Source organism: Natator depressus, chromosome 17, assembly GCF_965152275.1.
Source record: "Natator depressus isolate rNatDep1 chromosome 17, rNatDep2.hap1, whole genome shotgun sequence".
NCBI lineage: Eukaryota > Metazoa > Chordata > Testudines > Cheloniidae > Natator > Natator depressus.
Window position 1 is genome coordinate 13,168,685 of NC_134250.1, and position 19,757 is coordinate 13,188,441.

At 41.8% G+C, this 19,757-nt stretch overlaps 1 protein-coding gene across 2 annotated transcripts in view; it reads left to right on the forward strand.

The window, feature by feature from the left end:
• Positions 1–19,757, forward strand: part of TYW1B (tRNA-yW synthesizing protein 1 homolog B) — a 130,271-nt gene that overhangs the window by 33,731 nt on the left and 76,783 nt on the right. Inside the window, exons 1-4 of one of the 2 annotated variants that reach the window (XM_074974758.1) lie at positions 882–961; positions 4,755–4,807; positions 7,893–8,011; positions 18,344–18,453. In XM_074974758.1, the coding sequence (XP_074830859.1) occupies positions 955–961; positions 4,755–4,807; positions 7,893–8,011; positions 18,344–18,453 (289 nt within the window). In that variant the 5' untranslated portion in view covers positions 882–954. Of the gene's footprint in view, positions 1–881; positions 962–4,754; positions 4,808–7,892; positions 8,012–18,343; positions 18,454–19,757 lie in introns of those variants that run through there. The other variant, XM_074974757.1, reaches the window with a different exon arrangement.

The window sequence follows — 19,757 nt, forward strand, 5'->3', positions numbered from 1 at the left end:
AAGTGCTACCGTATCCTGTATAGTTTAATCATGAGGATGCACAGTCCTTTGTGCTCCTTTCTCCTGTGTTACTTAGGCTGGCTTGCTGCTGGTATTGGTAGACCAAATGGGAGATAGATAAATGGGCTTTAGAGAAATTGGAGGAATGGTTTTACTCGTTAAAATAGCCGTACTGAGCTGTTAAACTTTAGCCACTAACCTGCATGGGGATGGGTTTCATTTGGCTTAGGACTTTGCCATTACTTTATAGTCCTTGAAACCATTAGGATGGCTGAGTGGGCAATTGTCACCAAACTTTCCACACAGTCAACACAACAGGTGAAGAGCTTGGCTACATAAATTGCTTTTAAGCACTTCTGCAGATCTCTGTGCTATTTCTTCCAATAGTATAATTCCTGGCACAGGACAACTAGATGAGTCAGATACTTTTCATCACTAAAGTTGACTGAGAGCTTCAGCTTCTCTTAAATGTTGAGCAAAATCTTAGGAGGTGCTGGGCACGTGCAGTCCCCATTGCCTTTATTGGAGGTTTGCAGGTGCTCGGCATAGTGAATTTGGCACCAGTGGCCCTTACTCAAGGGAAATAAACCTTGTAGGTTCAGGATCCCAGGGTCTCAACATCTCTTAAGATGGATCTAATTTTTTCTTTACCGTGAACTGGTCAACAGGGGATTTGGGCAGGTAGGTTTTATTTTCAGTAAAACGTTAATATAATAGTATTTCTTTTTTTTAAAAAAAAGTAATAATATTGAGACTTTCTTACTGACATTCGGTGCTGTAGTCTTGGAGAAAATAAATCAATCTCTCCTAAAACTGTCGATGGAGGGCTGCACGTGGCACCTGATGAATGGGTAAAATGTTTTTTTTTTTTTAAAAAATAGGGCATGGGAGCTCTGTGGAGTTACATGAGCTACAAATGTGGCCAATGGCACCTTCTTGGAAGGGAGGAAGAAGATGCATGGTAGGTTCTACTCAGACAAATAATGAAAATGAATGACAGTAGTACCTACAGGCACCAATTGAAATCGGGGCCCCACAGTGGTACGCATTGTAGAAACCTAACAAGAGGTCCCTACCCCAAAATGCTTACAGCCTAAACAGACATGACAGACGCAGGACAGGAGGGGAAGAAGTGGCACAGGGAAACGAAGTGACTTGCTCAAGGTCACACTGCAGGGCAGTGGCAGAGTCAGGAATAGACTCCAAGTCTCCTGACTCCCAGTTAAGTGCCCTATCCACTAGACCAGGCTCCCATGCCTCATATGGCCTTGGGTTTTTTTGCTTTTCCCTGTAGCATGTGGGTGTAAGCCCCTTGCCAGGATTATCTGGGCATATCTCACTTAATCATTTCCCTGCCATTGCGGGGGCCTTGGGCTCTGATGCACATCTGGCTCCTGCTATTTTCTGCTTGTGGTGTATAACAGTCTCCTGAGGGGTGTAATACTTTGGTCTAATTTTGGTTGTTGGGTTTAGCATGCGGGTGCTAGGTGATGGTGGTGGCCTGTGATACACAGGAGGTCAGAGTAGGTGATCTGGTCACTTCTGGCCCTAAACTCTGTTTCTCTATGTAGTTTTGGTGAAAATAAATCCCACATTTAAAATGTTAATTGGGGGCTACACAGGTCCCCAAATACATTGGCAAAATGTGTTATTTCCTAAAAAGATGGGGACAGACCCTCAGCAGGTATAAAATGGAATAGCTCCATTCATAGAATGATAGGACTGGAAGGGACTTTGAGAGGTCGTCTAGTCCAGTCCATCAGGACTAAATATTATCTAGACCATCCCTGATGGTGTCTGTGTAACCTGCTCTTAAAAAATCTCCAGTGACATTCCACAACCTCCCTAGGCAATTTATTCCTGTGCTTGACCACCCTGACAGTTAGACATTTTTTTCTAATGTACAACCTAGACCTCCCTTGCTGCAATTTAAGCCCATTGCTTCTTGTCCTATCCTCAGAGGTTAAAGAGAATAATTTTTCTTCCTCTTCCTTGTAGCAGCCTTTTATGTACTTGAAGAATGTTATCATGTCCCCCCTCATTCTTCGCTTCTCCAGACTAAACAAACCTAATTTTTTCAATCTTCCCTCGTAGGCCATGTTTTCTAGACCTTTAATCGTTTTCGTTGCTTTTCTCTGAACTTTCTCCAATTTGTTCACTGTAAGCTCTTTGGGGTAGGCACAGTCTTTCTCCATTGAAGTAATTCATTCTGGCCCATAGGATTTTTGGCAGCCAATAGTTCATTGTCCATCAGAATTAATTTTTGTGTAACTTCTGTGTACGTAACATGCTTTCGGCTAGTCCTTTGAGGTTCTGAGTGCTCTCTTCACCCATTGACTTCAAAAGGAGGTGAAGGGTGCTCAATACCTATGAACAGGAATAGCCTGTTGAGTGCTGTATATGCTCAATGGATAGACAGTTGCACAGCCTCCTTCTGTGCTTGCAGTGTATCATGCTGCTTTACTTGTAGCTGGTACATCTGACTCACATTCTTACTCTTATTTTAATTCTGCACTGACTTCATTGGAGTCTGCAGGGGTGTGTAAATCAGGATGGAGCATCACCCTGAGCCTCGTGGCAATGAGGTGTGTGTGATAACTTCACAAGTGAAGAAAGTAAAATAAACACACTAATTCCACTCTTTGATTCGCTCTGGGTGGCAGTGTGCCGAATGGTTCCTTGTGCCAAATGGTAGGTTTTTATATCTAGCTCATGCTTCTGGGAAGGAAGGAGGACTTGATTCATAAACTTTTATTTGCTTTAAAAGGATAAACATCATAAACATCTGCTGGAATTAACCAAGAAAAACTAGCTAGCTGAGGTAAACCTTTGGGTCTGTGGGTGTCCAGTCTGCATTGATTAGTAAAGAGCTCTGCATTTGGTCTGAGTTATGCAAGTGGGCTTTCCGAATCCCACTTATCTCTTTGTGCCCATTTCGTAGAGAATTTAAATCTTACAGACATTTGGGTATCTAAGCATTTTTTTTTTTTCCAAAGAGGAAAATAACCTAACGTAGGCTATTTAGGGTAATAGTGCTTAGAGCTTAATGAACATCATCTAATTATTCCCCTCATCCCAATGAATTTGAAGAAATGTGTGTCAGTACTGTTGCAATGTCATGAAGTGATGTCAAATTTACATTATCTTCAGAATATAGGGTTGGAGTCTTAGCTGGTGTAAATCAGCATAACTCCACTGAAGACAATGGAGTTACCCCAGGTTACACCAGCTGAGAATCTGGCTCACAATATCCTGAGTCCAGTTTAAAATCTCGAGGCTTCCTTCCTGCTTCTTTCCATTCCAAGCCCATCATTCTCCTTTCCATTTCCATCTCTTATCCCTGTTGTGGCATGAGTGGGCTGAGGAGAGGTGGCTATGATTCCCCTTGGTCTGTCAACTTTGCTGAAGAAGATCCCCTTCCCTTGTCCAGGGGAAGAGTCACTGCTAGGCCTCTAATTTAAGGTCTGGCCAGTTTGGAGAATGACATACACGGGCTATTTAGAGGCCTACATGAGGCCCTGGGTTGGTGTCTGCCGCGTTTTAGTGAACAAATATCACTTCACATAGGCCATTTGCTGGTACTCTTGAGTCTATGTTGAAAGGGCATGAAGATGGAACAATCATTCTCTTGAGGTGCTCCCTTCAGAACTGGGCTGAGACACTAGTGTAGGAGAAGCTTCTGGAAGAGGTGAGCAGAGGTGTGATAAGTCTTGTTCTGGGTATAACCTGTGCTTTTGATTCCTGCACCTTTCTGAGGGGCTAGATGATACATTATGAGACGGAAGGGTCTTCCTACCTTGAAGTCTGCTTTATACTCTTTAGCCCTCCCCTAGAAACCTATGAGCACCTGGACTTCGCACCATGCAGCTAGTCCAGATTCACCCCTTTCTGCCTAAGCTTTCCTCCACCAGGGTTAGCTGTTCCCAGGGTTTTTCCTGAAGACCCTTTGTGTTCTAGACCCTATTTCCTTTTGTGCCTGAGAGGAGATACCATCCTCTGTATGACTGGTTTGGAGCTAATTGGATTGCCTGCTGCTGTGACTCGGCCATAGTTACAATGTGCCTAAATAGCGGATGCCTCAACACAGACTCTTTGTCACTGTGATTTGTCCTAGAGTCTGCCACTCTGTTACATGGGCCCGTCTTGGGGCCACCATCTTTTCATCAGAGGGAGACTGGGCAATATAAATACATCATTTGTAAACAATCAGCAGCCATCCTGAATGAGGTGGAGTCAGTTTTGGGTGACATGTGGTTTTCCCTCTGAGATCTGGGCTCGCGAGAATAAAACAAGGCTGATGCTATCAATGAAATAACTCTAATGCAGGGAATTGCTGATGTGTGCGTTAAGTTTCTCCACCATGTTAACGTAGGGCGTGTCTACATAAAGAGTTAGTGTGTGGCAAGCCAAGGTGTGAATCTCCCGCGCACGAGCTCCCCAAGCACTAGTTTGCTGCGTGGACATCACTACAGAGTACTAAAAGTTCCATAGTGCACTTTGCAGTGGGGGCCACATGGCGAGTTAGTGTGCAGCAAGCTAGTGTGCTGTAGATTCACACTCTGGCTTGCAGCTCATTAGCTCTCCCTGTAGACAAGCCCTAGTATTGTGTCACATCCATCATCTGAACACGTTTAATTTTTAGGGGTGGCTAGCGGGGATGGGAGATGTTAATGCTCAGAGACTAGATTAATTTTGTGTGCCAATTACTGCAGCTTAAAATCAATGGAACTAACTCTCCCCTTTCTTCTGTCCAGGTTACAAATTGATTGGAAGCCATTCCGGTGTGAAGCTTTGTCGGTGGACAAAGGTACCTTTTTATTTTTTTTTAAGGTTGCAAAACTAACAAAAATAAACATCTAGAGACCTAAATCAGGTGTGACCCTTCTCTGTCCAAAATAACCGTTTGAAAATATATTCTCTGTAACCAAATCTTAAGCTGTCTATTATAATGTCACTTTGCATTTTGATTTATTAAATCCCTGCTGTGAAGAGTAGAAATATGATTTACGCAAAGAAGTTGGAGCCACTCTCTAGTAGTCTCACTTTCTGCGGCTTATTCCTGTTGTAGCTCCTGTCTGCAGTAATATATAGCATGAAAAAGTAATTGGGCAGACTGCTTGCACCACAGAGGCAAGATCTTCTAAAGCAAGGATGACACCTTCCATTGTAATAGCTGTAGCAGGGTATTCAGACCAGTTTGTCCTTTAACTGATGTTTCTGGTTTTCTGTGGTTGTACTGCCTTGTCCTTGTCTCCTAACAGAGAATATTATGAATTTTGCAAATTCAGGATATATTTTACTAAAACTTTCTCAGAATTATAAACTCTAGGATTAAGCACTTTTAGTGAACGTGCTGACACATCTTTAATTCTGGAGTCATGACAGTGATAAGTTCCCTGGTGTGTCTGTTTTTGGCGCATGATTAGCGTGATCTGTTTTGAAAAGAACTCTTTGAATTATGATTACCAACATGGGTGGCTGAATCTAGTTTTTACTGAAATGCCAGATGGAGAAGTCTCACATCACAATATCTGCACCTCTGAATGGTTTAAAGTGCACCCTGCCGTACTGTCATGAATGTTTTGTAAGGCATATTGATCCTGGTAATGCTTTTGGTGACCACTGCATCGATTGCAAAAAGTGGGCTGTAAAATTACTTTTTAAAATGTTCCTTCTGTGGTTTTTAACATACTAGCAGGCAGCGAAAAACTTAAAGAAAAAGTTTTCCGATTTTGTCAGTGCCGCAAATGAGAGCGAAGAATAGAGAACTGATTTGTTTTAAAGTGCCATCGCTTCAAGCAATATTACATAAAACCCATTAAAAAGTATAGAAGTACAATTTGGGAATGGATGGGGGCAGTACGTAGTTATTCCGAAGTGTGTGGTGTAGATCTGGTCTACATTACCAGTTTCAGACAGTATCTTAATTGATTTTAATTCAAACCAGTGGAAAGCAGAAGTAGGCCTAAGGTTTATTAAAGAAAACAAGCTGTACTGTGCCATCTTAACTAATTAGACGTATTTATGCTTTGCCATATTACAGAAAAGAATTGGCAGGTATGAAAAATGTGTATTTCTGGGCATCTCAGAATATCCATCTGCACGATCTGGCTCTCTTAAATGATGTGCATCTTCTCAAATCCATACATATGGCATTGGGCAGGGACTGTGTTTTTGTTCTGTGTTGTTCTGTACAGCACCAAGCAAGGGGTCCAAGGACTCCTAGGTGCTACGATAATACAAAAAGTACTTTAATACCTGTTTGAAGGCAGGGGGCACAATCACCTTTTTTAACCCTTTTTTAAAAAATCACTAAGTGCATAATTATACTGTAATGGTTAGGCGTTAGCTGTATTTTCTTTTTCTCTAAGAGGATGAAACTTTAATTTCGATCACCGGGGCTTTTAGGTTAAAAGGGTTTGGTTTAAAAGTTAATCCATTATATTCCTCTCTCCCTCTTGATAGTGATAGCAATCCTTTCCCATTCGTTGTTGTTGATCTGATGTGTTGTGCCAAAAAACAAAACAAAACAAAAACAATCTCTGTCCCAAGCAACATACATTCTAAATAGACTGCAAATTCCTATGGGAATAGTAGTTCTCCAACTTTTGTATTGGTGACCTCTGTCACACAGCAATCCTTTGAATGCAACCCCTGCATATAAATTAAAAACACATTTTAAGAAAATACTTAACACTACTATAAATGCTGGAGGTGAAGAAGGGTTGTGGAGGCTGATAGCTCGCGATTCCCCAAGTAATAACCTTGCAACCCCCAAAGGGGTCATGACCCCCAGTTTGAGAACCGCTCGGATAGATGCTGCAAACCCAGGCTTAAGGAGATAATGCAGTCCTCCTGGAACAGACTCCTGGTGTAAAAGAGGGTTTGTATTATTTAAATTAGGATTGAGAAAGAAGCAGTTTTTTAGGAGAATTAAAACAAGTGGATGTTTAATAAGGTAGCCTTTAAATTGGTTTTTGTTACTATGTGTAGTAACTTTTTACAAGAAAGTTACCTTAAGTTTACAGCTAAGTGGCTTGACCTGTTGGTTATTGATAGTGAGTATTCTTGTAAGGCTAAAAGCTTTAATAACAGATGTGGTGGGGTATGATACTATTCAAGAAAAAATGATGTTTAAGCTACAGCATTGTTTGTTGTTTCCTTCCTGTAAAGGAGAGTCATGAATTTTCCAGCACTGATGTAAACTTTTTATATAGGCACATACATAAGCTGCTGCAGTGTACACTGATCTGCTTGCCATGAATTTTCTCAAATAGACTATATCTGTCATTATTGTGACCTACTGCATACATTTAACCTGGCTTGTGGAATCTGTCCATGGATGGATTTGAACATCAAAGTGGCTGATGATTGAAGCTACAGATCTGTTAGGGGAACAAATAACCATACAGCATTGATATGACTGTATTAAAAACAAAAATGATGCAAAACTTGAAGAAATGCCTGTAAAGATATTTGGGTGTTGCTGTATTATAGTTAATACAGCATTGGGGACTTGATCTCCATTCCAGTGCATTGACTTTGCTGTGGATTCTTTGGCAAAAGGAAGCTTAATTTAAGCAGCCTTATTGGTATTCAGGTTACTGGGCTAATTAGTCACAGATATAAGTCTCTAGTGAAGTCAGTTACACTGGAATTTTCATATGTTCATAGGTTGTAAAGCCAGAAGGGAACCATTGTGATAATCTAGCTTGATCTCCTGTATAATGGGAGTAAGAATTAAGTTTGATCCATTGTCTTATTTCTTTCTATGAAGGAAGCTGAAATGTTGTCAAATCTTGTTTTTCTAGATTATTTTGCTTTTTGCATCATTTGGTTGCAAACTGTGTGTTAAACTTCTATGTGGCTTTTTTCCCCCCTTCTGTTTCTAGTCTATGCTGCGAGGTAGAGGAGGCTGCTACAAACATACTTTTTATGGCATTGAAAGTCACCGTTGCATGGAGACCACACCGAGCCTGGCTTGTGCAAACAAATGTGTGTTTTGCTGGAGGTAAAGTACTGATGATGATTTACTTTGGGGACTGTCATTCTATCATTTGGTGAATTAATTGGAGTGTTTATAATCTCCTGGATTCTTAGCGTGAGAGAAAGACCTGCTTGCAATTCTGTGAACTCAGCATACCTATTTTAAAAAAAAACTCAAACAATAATTCCAAAAATTAGATCGGATTTGTTGCATGCTGACAATCTGCTGAGTGCTGTGTACACACACTTAGTAACACATAGCCTAGATATTGCAACTGGACATGTGCTTGCACATGGAGATCCAGTTGCACGGTCAGTACCTCAGTGCTCTTCTTATTACAATTGCAAATGGGAGGTTTTTAAGTTTAAGGTGTTTCATTACCAAAGATTGATAAATTTTGCATCCAGAGTAAGAAAAGATTAATATGATGATAAATGTGGTTTAATAGCCTTCTTTAATTTTTAATTTATTTATATGACATTTTAAAAAGATATATTTTTTAAAAGATCCTTTTATAGTTCCTGAGAATTTGGTGGAAGGATTAATTCAGTGTATGTTCTTGCTGTTTCGATAGTGAGGGTGGGAATAATTTCAAAAGCATCCTTGAGTTTCCAAAGCATTTTTCATCTGGAAAGATGACATTTAGGCTATAAAGGAGCTAGCCAAGAGACTGAACATGCTGTGCTTAACATTGCAAGAAAAAACTACCTGCAAAGTAAAGTCCACTGGAAAAAATACCAAGCACTAATACGCCATCTCGGAACCTGATTCAGTTGAAAAAAATGAGTAAACTTCCCCATGGTGCAGGGTCACAGAAGTGTTAAATGAATGTGTTCATATGTTTGAGATTGTATGAAACTGGGTTTCTCTTTTGTGTGCGCACGCATGCCAAAGTACCCGTCCCAAGATGGATGGTCTTGTTAATCGTTCCTTGAGGGGCGTGAGCTTTGTCGGAAGCTGCAATTTAAGATAACACCTGAACTAGCACTCCTTACTCAGGCAAAAATTTCTTAGTATTCAGCAGGAATTTTTTTGCCTGAGTAGGGAGGGCCAGGTAAGCCTGGTGGGAAAGAACATAACCCTCAGTATAAATAAAAACACTGAAGTGAAAATGTGATGGATAGGAGGAGTTGAAAGTTATTTCAACTTCTCAACTGTTCGTTCTTTTTCTATCCCATTAACTAATTCAATACCGTTCAAACTGTACTTAGCTTGGGTATTATTTCTCCCCAAGAGCACATAGACAGACACCATTCATTTTCATATTCTGCCAGCGTGCTGGACATCTCAAGATCATCCTGTGAAAACAGCTGTATCCCCCTGAGTGTCAGTTGTTCCCCCTATTCTGATAGTCTGTAAATTTAAGAGTAAAAGTATTTTAAATAACAGTCGCAGTGCAGACCGATTGATGTCATTTTGAAAAGGACTTTGAAGATAACTACAATGTAAATGCTAAGTTCAAACATTCTGTACTGGCCATCCTATTTAAATCTACACTTGAGCCTTAATTGGTATTGTAATCCTAAATAGGCTCTCCACACCTCATGGTTTGAAAGGACACCGTGAACTTCATATGGCATAGTTAATGGGTGTTGTTTTCCCACTCTATTCTACAGTATGTCATAACTGTTCTGTAGCTAAGAAACAAAATGTGGTTTGTTTTTTTTCTTTTTTCTCTTTTCAAGACTTCAGTTTGTGATGGTGCAGTTAATTCTGCAATGGTAACTGTGCCATTAGGAGCGATTTTGATGTGTGTGTAATTGTGTATCCAATCCCAACACAGATGGGGCGTATCATAAACGTAAAATAGAAAGCAATAAAACCACCCAAACGGAGCTTTTTGGTACCTCATGTTCTACTACAGAAAATTTAATACCATTCCCCTCCAAAACAATCCAACTACAGTATTTTCTATCAGCAGGAGTCTGTGTCTTGAAGTATGGGGCTGAATCAGAGACGCCAAGGGAGAGTAAATTTGGAAGCATGATAATTGGGATAAATCATCAAGTGTGACACCCGCCATATGACTCTAACTCATAGCTCTGTGGAGCCATTTGTCACTTTTTAAAATAATGCTGGAAATGGAGTAGCACTAATGAATAGTAATGCTGGAAAACGGATTTTGCTAATGGTGACAAACTGAGTGCAAGGAAATCACTTTCTAGAGGACTATGCTGAAAAACATTCTAGGTTATTTGCTTTGGATGAAATGGGTCTAATTAGTAAGCTCTTCGGTATGAACAGGAGGAGTGTCTCTTCAGCTGTCAGGTCAGGTGCAGTTAAAAACACGGATACAAGTCTGAAAAACAGATGTGTAGCAAATTTCAGTGATCTAGGGTCATCCCTACCTCTTTCTGACCAGTTTTTTGGGGGAGCTAGGTACAGCCTAGGTAGTCCAGTGGTTAGGTCACTAGCCTAAGATTTGGAAGACCAGGTTTAATTCCTTACTGCACCACAGAGTCCCTGTGTGACCTTGGGCAAGTCACTTAGTTTCTGTGCCTCAGTTACCGATCTGTAAAATGGGGATAATGGCATTGCCCTGCCTCATAGGGCTATTTTGGGGATAGATACATTCCAGGTTGTGAGGTGCCCAGATACTGTGGTAACAAGGAGCCCCGACTGGTGGAACAGGCAGGCTCAGTGGTACTCCAGTACATCAGGTGGCACCCCGGAGTGGAAGGTAACCCATCACATTTACCATCTGTGCTGTTGGAGACTCATGTGGTAATGGTTTTGTATCCAATGCTAGTAAAATACTTGTAATATGTATTTCCCTCCTGACTGGCCCTGTCAGCTAGCTCTACACACTCCCTCCTCACTGGGTTTCAGAGCCCAGGTTCCAGCCTGAGCCTGAATGTCTACACTGCTATTGTTAGCCCCGTAGTATGAGCCTGAGCCAATTGACCTGGGCTCTGAGACTTGTTGCCGCAGGATTTTTTTTTTTTTTTTTTTTTTTTTTTTTTACAGTATAGACATACCCATAGAAGTAAATGATGACAGTCCCACCCCCACTCCTCTGGCAAGACATGGCTATAGTTTGGCTGTCTTCACTCAAGATGGGCGCTGGCTAGCATTGGTTATGATACTCATCATCCTAAAGCCCATATGCATGAGTGTGGCCATGGCTCGGCCCTTGGCACGTTAAACTCTGCAGCTTTAGTCCCTTTTTTAAAAAGTGTGGTTTGGCTCACTCCATCATCTGTGGAGGCATTATGCCTTGTGTAGATATAATGCCCTGCATTGGTGAAAGGAAGCAATTAGGGGTGATCTGTCTTCAATACCACTTCCATTCAGAGACAGGCAAGATTAAACTTGGCCCAGGATTTCCTAAGCGCAGTGTACACGTTGTCATATGCTAATACTGTAGTTTCTTCACAGGGCTCAGGGATAACATGCGTGTTTTTTAAGGGCTTATTCATGTCTTAGTGAAGTGAGTAGGAGTTGGCAATGGGAGCAGGAACAAACCTTTAATTATTATAATACATAAATATCCCAAACTAATAATTCACTTTACCACAAAAAAATAAAAAGGTAGTCTGTCACCATCCATTATTGCTCTCAATCTGTCCACTGTATTTGTTGTCTCTTCAGCTTAATTGTCTAAATGGAAAAATTTAAGTGACCAAATCTTTTAATCAGTTAGAGGAAGCGTACAGACTGAGTTTTCCGACACTGTGCATATTCTGTCATGATTACTTAGGAGATCACTAAGCAAACCTGATTTGATTATATCCTTTGGCTGAGTGTCTAAAACCCAATCAATTACTGTGGAGAGATGAAGCAGTTAAATAAGATTTCAATGAATAGGTTTTATTATTTTGTCTTTGAGCAGGAGGCAACCAGAATAAAATACCGTAGAAAAATTGCTCTTATTTCTTCTTTTAACACTACATTGATTACAGCTGTGTCTAAATGCTCAGTCTTCCACTAGTACAGCAGCCTGAAATTTCATGGCTTGAACTCCTCAGGGATGGATTTCCTTGATACTTGAATATCTGTATTGCCAACCCACAGTGTTCAAGGAGCAAGAGTCAGGCCCCCAGAAATAATGAAATTTTCAAAGGAGATACATTGTGAGTTTTTGGGTTCTCAAGGTTTTCTATGCAGTTGGGAGGGTAAGAAACTTACCTTTTAAAACCCAAAAGCAGACTCTCATCTAATAACTTGACTCCAGAAGCTGGGGCTTTTAGAGAAACATCAAATATCATGATAAAATCACAAAAGTTAGCAACACTGGAATGTAATAGAATTACATTAAATAGAATTGGAGCCTGTAAGCTGCAGAAGGCCCCTCCCATTGCCAAACAACCTACTCATTTTAATAAGTGAAGTCATCTTCCTGTAGGGGTTTGTTCTGTTAACAAAAATAGGGTAATTCAAAATTAGCATTACCTAAACCCTAGCTTTAGCCTTCTCCCCAGGCTTGATTTGTCCTCTAGTTTGTTTTCCATGAGACCGGACTGTCCCAGCCCCTACCTTCCTTTGCAGGTCCCACTGGCTCAGCAATAAGGACCCTACAGGGTTTCAGCACCTGTGTGACAATGGATAAAGGTGCTTGTTAACTCCCCATGCGTAAGAGGGTTCCCTGCCTATCACATGGGTAACCTGGGGTGGGGCTAAAGCAGAGGTGCAGCTATCCAGAGAAAGGGTGTATTTCTTTCCTCTCGGCTTGCTGCAGTCTTGAACGATGGGTAGTGGCTGTGACCGAGTGTTCCAACCAGCTTTGGTCTTGTTTTTAATTTGTTTGTATTAATAAAGCCCGCCTTGAGGAAAGAGCCTTGGGCTGAATGGTAGCATGGGGCTTTAGTTTATCTTCCCCTATTGCCAGGTGAGGGACTGGGAGAATTCTGTCACAGGGCCTAATTCTGGATTCCTTCCACAGATACAGTTCAATTGACTTCAAACATGAGGGTAAGCTGGACGGTGTGCAAAATATATAGCTTGGGTGTGATGCCAGCAATAAATGGTGGAAACTTAAACATGCTAACAAAAAGGTTATTTGAATGGAGAGCAGAGAATACCTTCCACAACCCTATAGGTACAGTGGCTTCTGTGGCTGCCACCTCCATTTTGTAGCAACTTCTTTATGAGGTGCTCGGTTCGGTACAAATACCTAAATAAATCCTTCCTTGTCAAGTCCAGGCAATATAGGGTGGGGAATAGGTCTCACTATATGTACAATAGTACTCTCCACTTAGATTGCAGGGCACTCATGTGGAAAATGCTAAGTAAGGAGTATTATTATCCCCCATTGTATAGAAGGGGAAGCTGAGCTACAGCAAAGGGAAGTAATTTGCTTAGGGTCACATAGTGAGTGAACAAGAGCATGTATCCAAAATGTCCTCTAAACCCAGGCAGTCTGGTCCAGTGGACAGGATACTGGATTGGGACTTGGCATCTATTCTTGGCTCTGCCACTGACTTACTGGATGACCTTGGGCAAGTCACTTTACCTCTCTGCTTCAGTTTTTCCCATCTGTGAAATGGGGATAATGATACTTTCCTCCTTTGTATGGACGAAAAACACTTTTGAAAAGCTAGGTGGTATCATTATTGAGATGCCTTTTCCTCAACATTAATTTCCTAGTCTCAACTACATACTGGCACTGAAATCCATACTTTTCATCACTCCCACTCTTGTATCTCAAAACCATGATGTTTGATATCTCGTACCTTTTTATGTCCATGGTGTTCTCTGTGACTGTAAAGCTTTTGTGATACAGTACTATGGTATCAGTAATGAATATTGTTATGAGCTGGTGAAGCATTGTTATGGGTTGAGTAAAAACCTTGTTGAGATTGAGTTTTCCTTACAGTTATCTTAAATACAGGGTGGATTTATACCCACCAATCACAAGCCACTACCTAAGACAAAAGGGTTAGGTGACCCTGCACAGGAGTTTTGGACTAGGTGAGTGGAGGGGTTTTGCTGAGTGTTGTTTTTGGGTGGGTGTGAGGGATGGCAGAACAGACAGAGGCGCTGAGGTGAAAAAGCAAGAAAGCTGAGCAGTAGCCTCTGAGCACAGTGTGTGACCCTGGGAAAAGACAGAGTGCTTTTGGGTCTGTTAGCTAAAAAGGTTTGGGGCTGTAAGCTAAGAAATTGCTCTTTTGGTTTTTGATTCCTTGTGTGTTCAGAGAAGCAGGACTCTGTACTTTCCTTGTAAATAAACAAGATTGAACCAAAGAAAATACCAGACTCCATCAATGTCTGCTTCCAACTGGAACATCCTCAGGGCCCTGAACTATGGCTAGGTGCTCGGGTCAAAAAGGCATAACAATATAATAAAGCTGTTGGAAACACCGTGCTCACTTCCCTCCACTAATTATTGCATGTGGTTGGTGAAATGGCACTCAGTCTTGCCAATCCTTTTTTGACAGAATGCTAGAAACAGTCTTTTGAGTTGATTTTGAAGGAGAAGCTTCCATGTCTCCTCATTCTTGTTAAGTGGGGAGCAGTTGTTGTGTTGATTGCAATACATATTTCCTTAGGGAAAGAATATTAGATACACTAGGCTAAATTCTGAGAGGTACTTGTTTTCTTAATGCATTGAAAAGGTCTATATTAGAAAAAGCATGTTCTACCAAATTACATGGCTCCTAAACCCAGCTCTTTTCCCCCCCTCATCTCAGCCCCCAAAATAAAACTAACAAAAAGGAAATATGTAGCGCAAAACCATCTTTGCTGACAGAGTAAAAGTGTTGCTGCTGATAGAAGCTAAGGGTGGATAAATGACATGCCCAAGGCCACATTGAGAGTTAGGAGCAAACCAGGAATATGTTCTAGGAGTCTTGACTTTCAATCCCCAACGACTAGACCATACTTCCCCATAGTGTCTGTAGAAGCTTCCTATTGCTGGGTCTCCCAATCTGAGTTACCAAGGCAGGCAGACACTGGCACTTCAATTCTTTGTGTGCTATTCGTTTCTTTATAATGGACTGGGCTACTTTTTCACAGTGGAAAATAACTCCTTGTTCTGTAAAGGTTTGCAGTAAATCCACTGACCTTTTTTCCATTTTAAGCAAATAGTGCTTATGGAACTTGCCCATGGTAGTAAACTAGCGGTTGCTTCATCGTAAATATTTACACCATAGGAGCATTCATCTTCCTGGGAAAAAGTTATGATTAATTGCCAGGGTCCTTTGGGTAGTATTGGTAAATGATATAGGTAGATCAAGGGCCTGATGAGAATACAAATAAGGTTCACTTGTAGGCCACACTGATTTGCTGACGGACCGCTAGAAGGATCTGAAAACTCCCTATTGTGTTCAGGTGATGTCTTTCATCAGTTTCTCATAGCAGTACACTATAGCACTCATGCCTTTATATTTCAGAGTAGCAGAGCAGTTTCTTAAATGAATATGTTTTGAACGTGAAAGTTCTCTAATACAACAGGATTTTTTCCCCTTTGTTTTGAGCATGGTGTGTTAGTGCTGGAAGGGGAAGAAAGTCCCCCATGATTACCTGCTTAAATTTTATCTTGGACTGTTCTTAAGACCTGAGTAACTAGTCGGGCACATGTTCTAGGACATCTTAGAGCCTGCTGGTGAATGAAAAGGTGAGAGTGAATGATTGGCTCTGGCAATAACTAGGAAATGCAGTCTCCAAAGCCATGAAATATGCTTTGTGTCCCCATTAAAACTCCATACTCCAAATAAGCCACTTGTAGACATGACCCAGTGTGTGTATATTAAACAGTTAGTGTGTTAAAAAATTCAAGGCCTGTGAGATGCTCATAATTTATGGGTGTCCAGAGTCCATCAAGGAAGGATCTATCGACTTTCTGTCAAGTCACCCTATTAAATATGCATGGTACAAGTGATGGAGTTAAACATGTATGAGTTGAATAAATACCTTATAATAGAATGTAAGAGTTGTATGAATGCCTTATAATGCTTTTTGGAGAAACTCTAGAAGAATAAAGCTGCTTTTGATTCACTTTTATTTATGTATCTTCCCTTTGTGAGAAGTTAAAGATGCTTCAGGCATCAGTGCATGAATTTGTTCTTTACCTGAACGAGAAGGATATTTGGCCCAAACAGGCACTTTGGCCTTGTGCTAGGTTGAGAATCAGTTAGTTTGGTTCAGTCAAAGTGTGAGGTTGAAGGGTTTTTCTCACTTAGATCCCTTTGACTTGGTGGAAGTCTTTTGATTAACTCAATGGGCTTTCAGTCAGGCCCTTAATTCTGGCCCGCGATCTGTTCCTTCCCTCTTTTAGCCACATATTAGATATTAGGCATGAGCTCTATGTAGCTGGAAGACTGAGGAAGGCAAGTGGCCTTGAAGACTATAGAAGAGTAATATCAGAGTCTGAGTTCTGCAGGTCAAAAACCACTTGTCCGAAATGCTCCTGATATCAGCTCTCCCTTGAGCAGCGTTTTGCACAGTAACTGGAACTGTGAATGCTGTATGGATAGAAGGTGTGATCCTGTATTCCTTGCTCAGTGTTTTAATCCATCAGTGCCATTGCGTGAGATCCAGTAGGGTATTTTGTTCCCTCTACAGCGCTTTAAATTTCTTCTGAGAGCTGTACTGAAATTGATGGTGCAAGTGCTCAAATGAGAGAACAAACAGGCAGCCTTGTGAATACACAGGCAGCCTTTGTGAATTTCAGATTGGTTCAAAACATCAACAGAAGATGGGGGGAATGCACAAGATTAGAGGAGAAACTTCCATTTTTGGCCTTCTGTTTTCAAACACACTCTGTATTATTTTTAGAAGAGGCACAGAAGTGTGTGCCTGTGTATTTTCTTTTTTTTTTTTTTTTGTTTATACCAAGTTAACCCCACTGAATTCAGTGGAGTTACTCCACTGTTGTAAGAGAGAACAGAATCAAGCCCATTGTCTAGGACCCCTTTCTGTGTTGTTACTGGTATGCACAACATGAATCACTTGTAGTAAAGGGAAATCATGAGGGATGTTCTACCTTTTTGTCTGGGAGTTAAGAGTCTGGGAGATGCCTTTGGAGTTTTGCACAGTTGAGTTTCAATCGATTTATAGTATATCTGGAAAACTAAGGTAGAGTGTGAAATATAATTGCAGGTGCCTGGCCTGTGGAAAAATAATCAGTGCAGGCGAATCTGAGTACAGCTGCTGAGATATTGATATAAGTGCTTTCTTTGGGTGGGTGGGCTTTCCTGACTCTGAGCAAGCTGCTGCATTGTGGTCTTACTCCAGCTGTGTCTCAAATGATTGACTGATTGTTTTGTTTGCCGCTTACTTCAGTGCGGAGAACTAGTACTTTGTTAGGTTTCAATACTTTAAAAAAAAAAAAAAAAAATCTTGTAAGTAACCAGAGAAGGCCTCACCTCAATAAACCTAGGAAATTAACTGGATCCATCATAAATGCATCTCTGATCTATTGCAAGTTGCACCGTCCTTTTTTTTTATATTGAATAACAAAGTCTGCTCTTGTCCATTTTACACTGGAACTCACAGAAAGGGTAAGGCTATTGTGTTAGAAACACATCACTTCATTTTCAGTTGAGGATAGCATCTGTACCTTCAGTATTTGGGACCTGCCTCCTCGAGTATGTCATACTGCCGCAGCTGCACTCCATTGGAGATTCTAGAGCTGGATCCCCTTGATTTTAATAGAGGCATGGTTGGAGGCAGAGTGTTCCCTTGGCTGCTGAAGAAACTTTTGCCCATCGTCCAGAATAGTTAGGCTTATGGCCTTCAAGATGTACTGCAAGGCCCAGCTTTCTGCCTGGGGAGAAGAGAAATTGAGGAATGGGCAGTGGGTAGCATAGGCAGGGGAACGCTGTGCCTCTCCAAACAGCCTGGTGTGGCCCCATCCACGCTCTGCCCCCAGGCCACCTCTTGCCTGCTTCCAGTTACCTTTCCGCTCTTCTGTGGCCAAGAGGCGGGGGCAGGCAGGCTGGTGCTGGTGTGCACAAGGCTTGGGGCTGGGGCTGAGGGCACTCCAGCCATGCCCACCCGGTGTGCTGGGTTTGGGGACAGTCCCGTGGCCCGGGGCTTTCCGGATGTGCTGCCCGCACAGCACGCTGCGGGGCCGGTGGTTGCGGGGGGGGGGGGGGGAGGCAGGTGTGCTCTGGGCTCCAGCCGGGGGGGCGGGAGACCTCAGGCAGAGCAGGAGCAGCCAGGGACTAGCCTCCCCCAGCACCATGTTCACCCATCGGCCATGAAATGAGGGCTGATGGAGCTGGCTGCTTTGTTAGAAAAGTCCCATATATTTACTGGGTTGTGCGAGGGTTGGAGTTGTATGGGGGGTTTGCAGCTGGCTTTTGTTGTATTGTATTGTTTTTTTAATAATGTCAGAGGTGCAAAGATTGGCAGGTGGGCTCATTCTTGTGTGTTACAAATCACAATAAAAAAATCCAATATCTCTCTTTTCAGGCATCATACAAATCCAGTGGGCACAGAATGGCGGTGGAAAATGGACCAACCTGAAATGATCTTGCGGGAGGCCATTGAAAACCACCAGAGCTTGATCAAGCAATTTAAAGGTAATTTAAATGTATTTTTTTTTAATGAAGCTGTTAAGCGGGAATCAGAACAGACACTAACTAATAATGTGTGGAGCAAAAAGTTTCTAGAACACTAGAAAAAAAAGATGAGACTAGTAAGGGCCCTCAAACGTACGTAACTGTGAAATTTTTATGGCACATTATTTATTGTCTTTCCCCAGGTGATTTGTCTTGTTTACATCATTAGAACTCGGGATCAGCCCCTGGGCTGCTAGTTTCTGCCATGAAAGAGCTGAAGGGAGCTCTCTCTCATATATGATAGCAGGGGTAAGATATATGGTTTGTGGACAGAGGCCCCACAATGGGTGGGGACAGACTGGGTGATTACAAATCTTGACCTTGCTGTATAAAAGGTAAGGAGAGGTAAGAATGGAAAGGAGCTGTCCATTAACCTGAGCCGAAGGAGTGCCATAGATAGAGCCTCATTGGAATGAGATCCACAGGGTATTGGCTGCATTTTCTCTCATGTTTCAGAGTAGCAGCCGTGTTAGTCTGTATTCGCAAAAAGAAAAGGAGTACTTGTGGCACCTTAGAGACTAACCAATTTATTTGAGCATAAGCTTGGTGCTTATGCCTATGCTCAAATAAATTGGTTAGTCTCTAAGGTGCCACAAGTACTCTTTTTCTGTTTTCTCTCATGTTTATGTACCTGGTTTCTGCACTTGAGGGTCTGATTCCCCCTGAAGTACTTGGCACCCAGAACTCCAACTGGAGTCAATAGGAGCTGCAGGTGCTCAGCACCTCTGGAAATCAGCCCACCTGAATGTGTAACCTGGAATCTTCTTGGCTTTGTTTCCCATATGGGCTACTCATTAGCTCACATCCTTTTTCAGATACAGAAAATTAGTTACCTTGCCATGGTCAACACTTGTGCACAAGAAAAGCCAGCCGATTTGACAAAAAAACTCTAGAACTAAGCTCTTCCTTATTGACCATTTAGATTGTGACTGCGTCAGGAGTCAAATGAAGCATCTGTAAAATGTGCAAGTCGAGCCTTTGTCTTGGATGTCATTGGGTAACCCATCTGTCTATCATGGCTGAGCATGGAGCGCGCCCAATGGATGAGAAACATGACAGGCAGAAACTTTTTTCAGCAGTATGGGAGTGATCCTGTCTAGTTCATTGGTGTTCTCTCTTATGTAAACCCAGCTTGAGTTAGGCAAAGTCGGTCCTGCCTTCCTTTTTTGTTAAGTTGCTGATTTAAATCCTGTTATGTTTTGGACAAGACAGTTTCTTAGGATCTTGGTGCACTAGATGTTCATGGCCTGATTCTAATGGAAAGG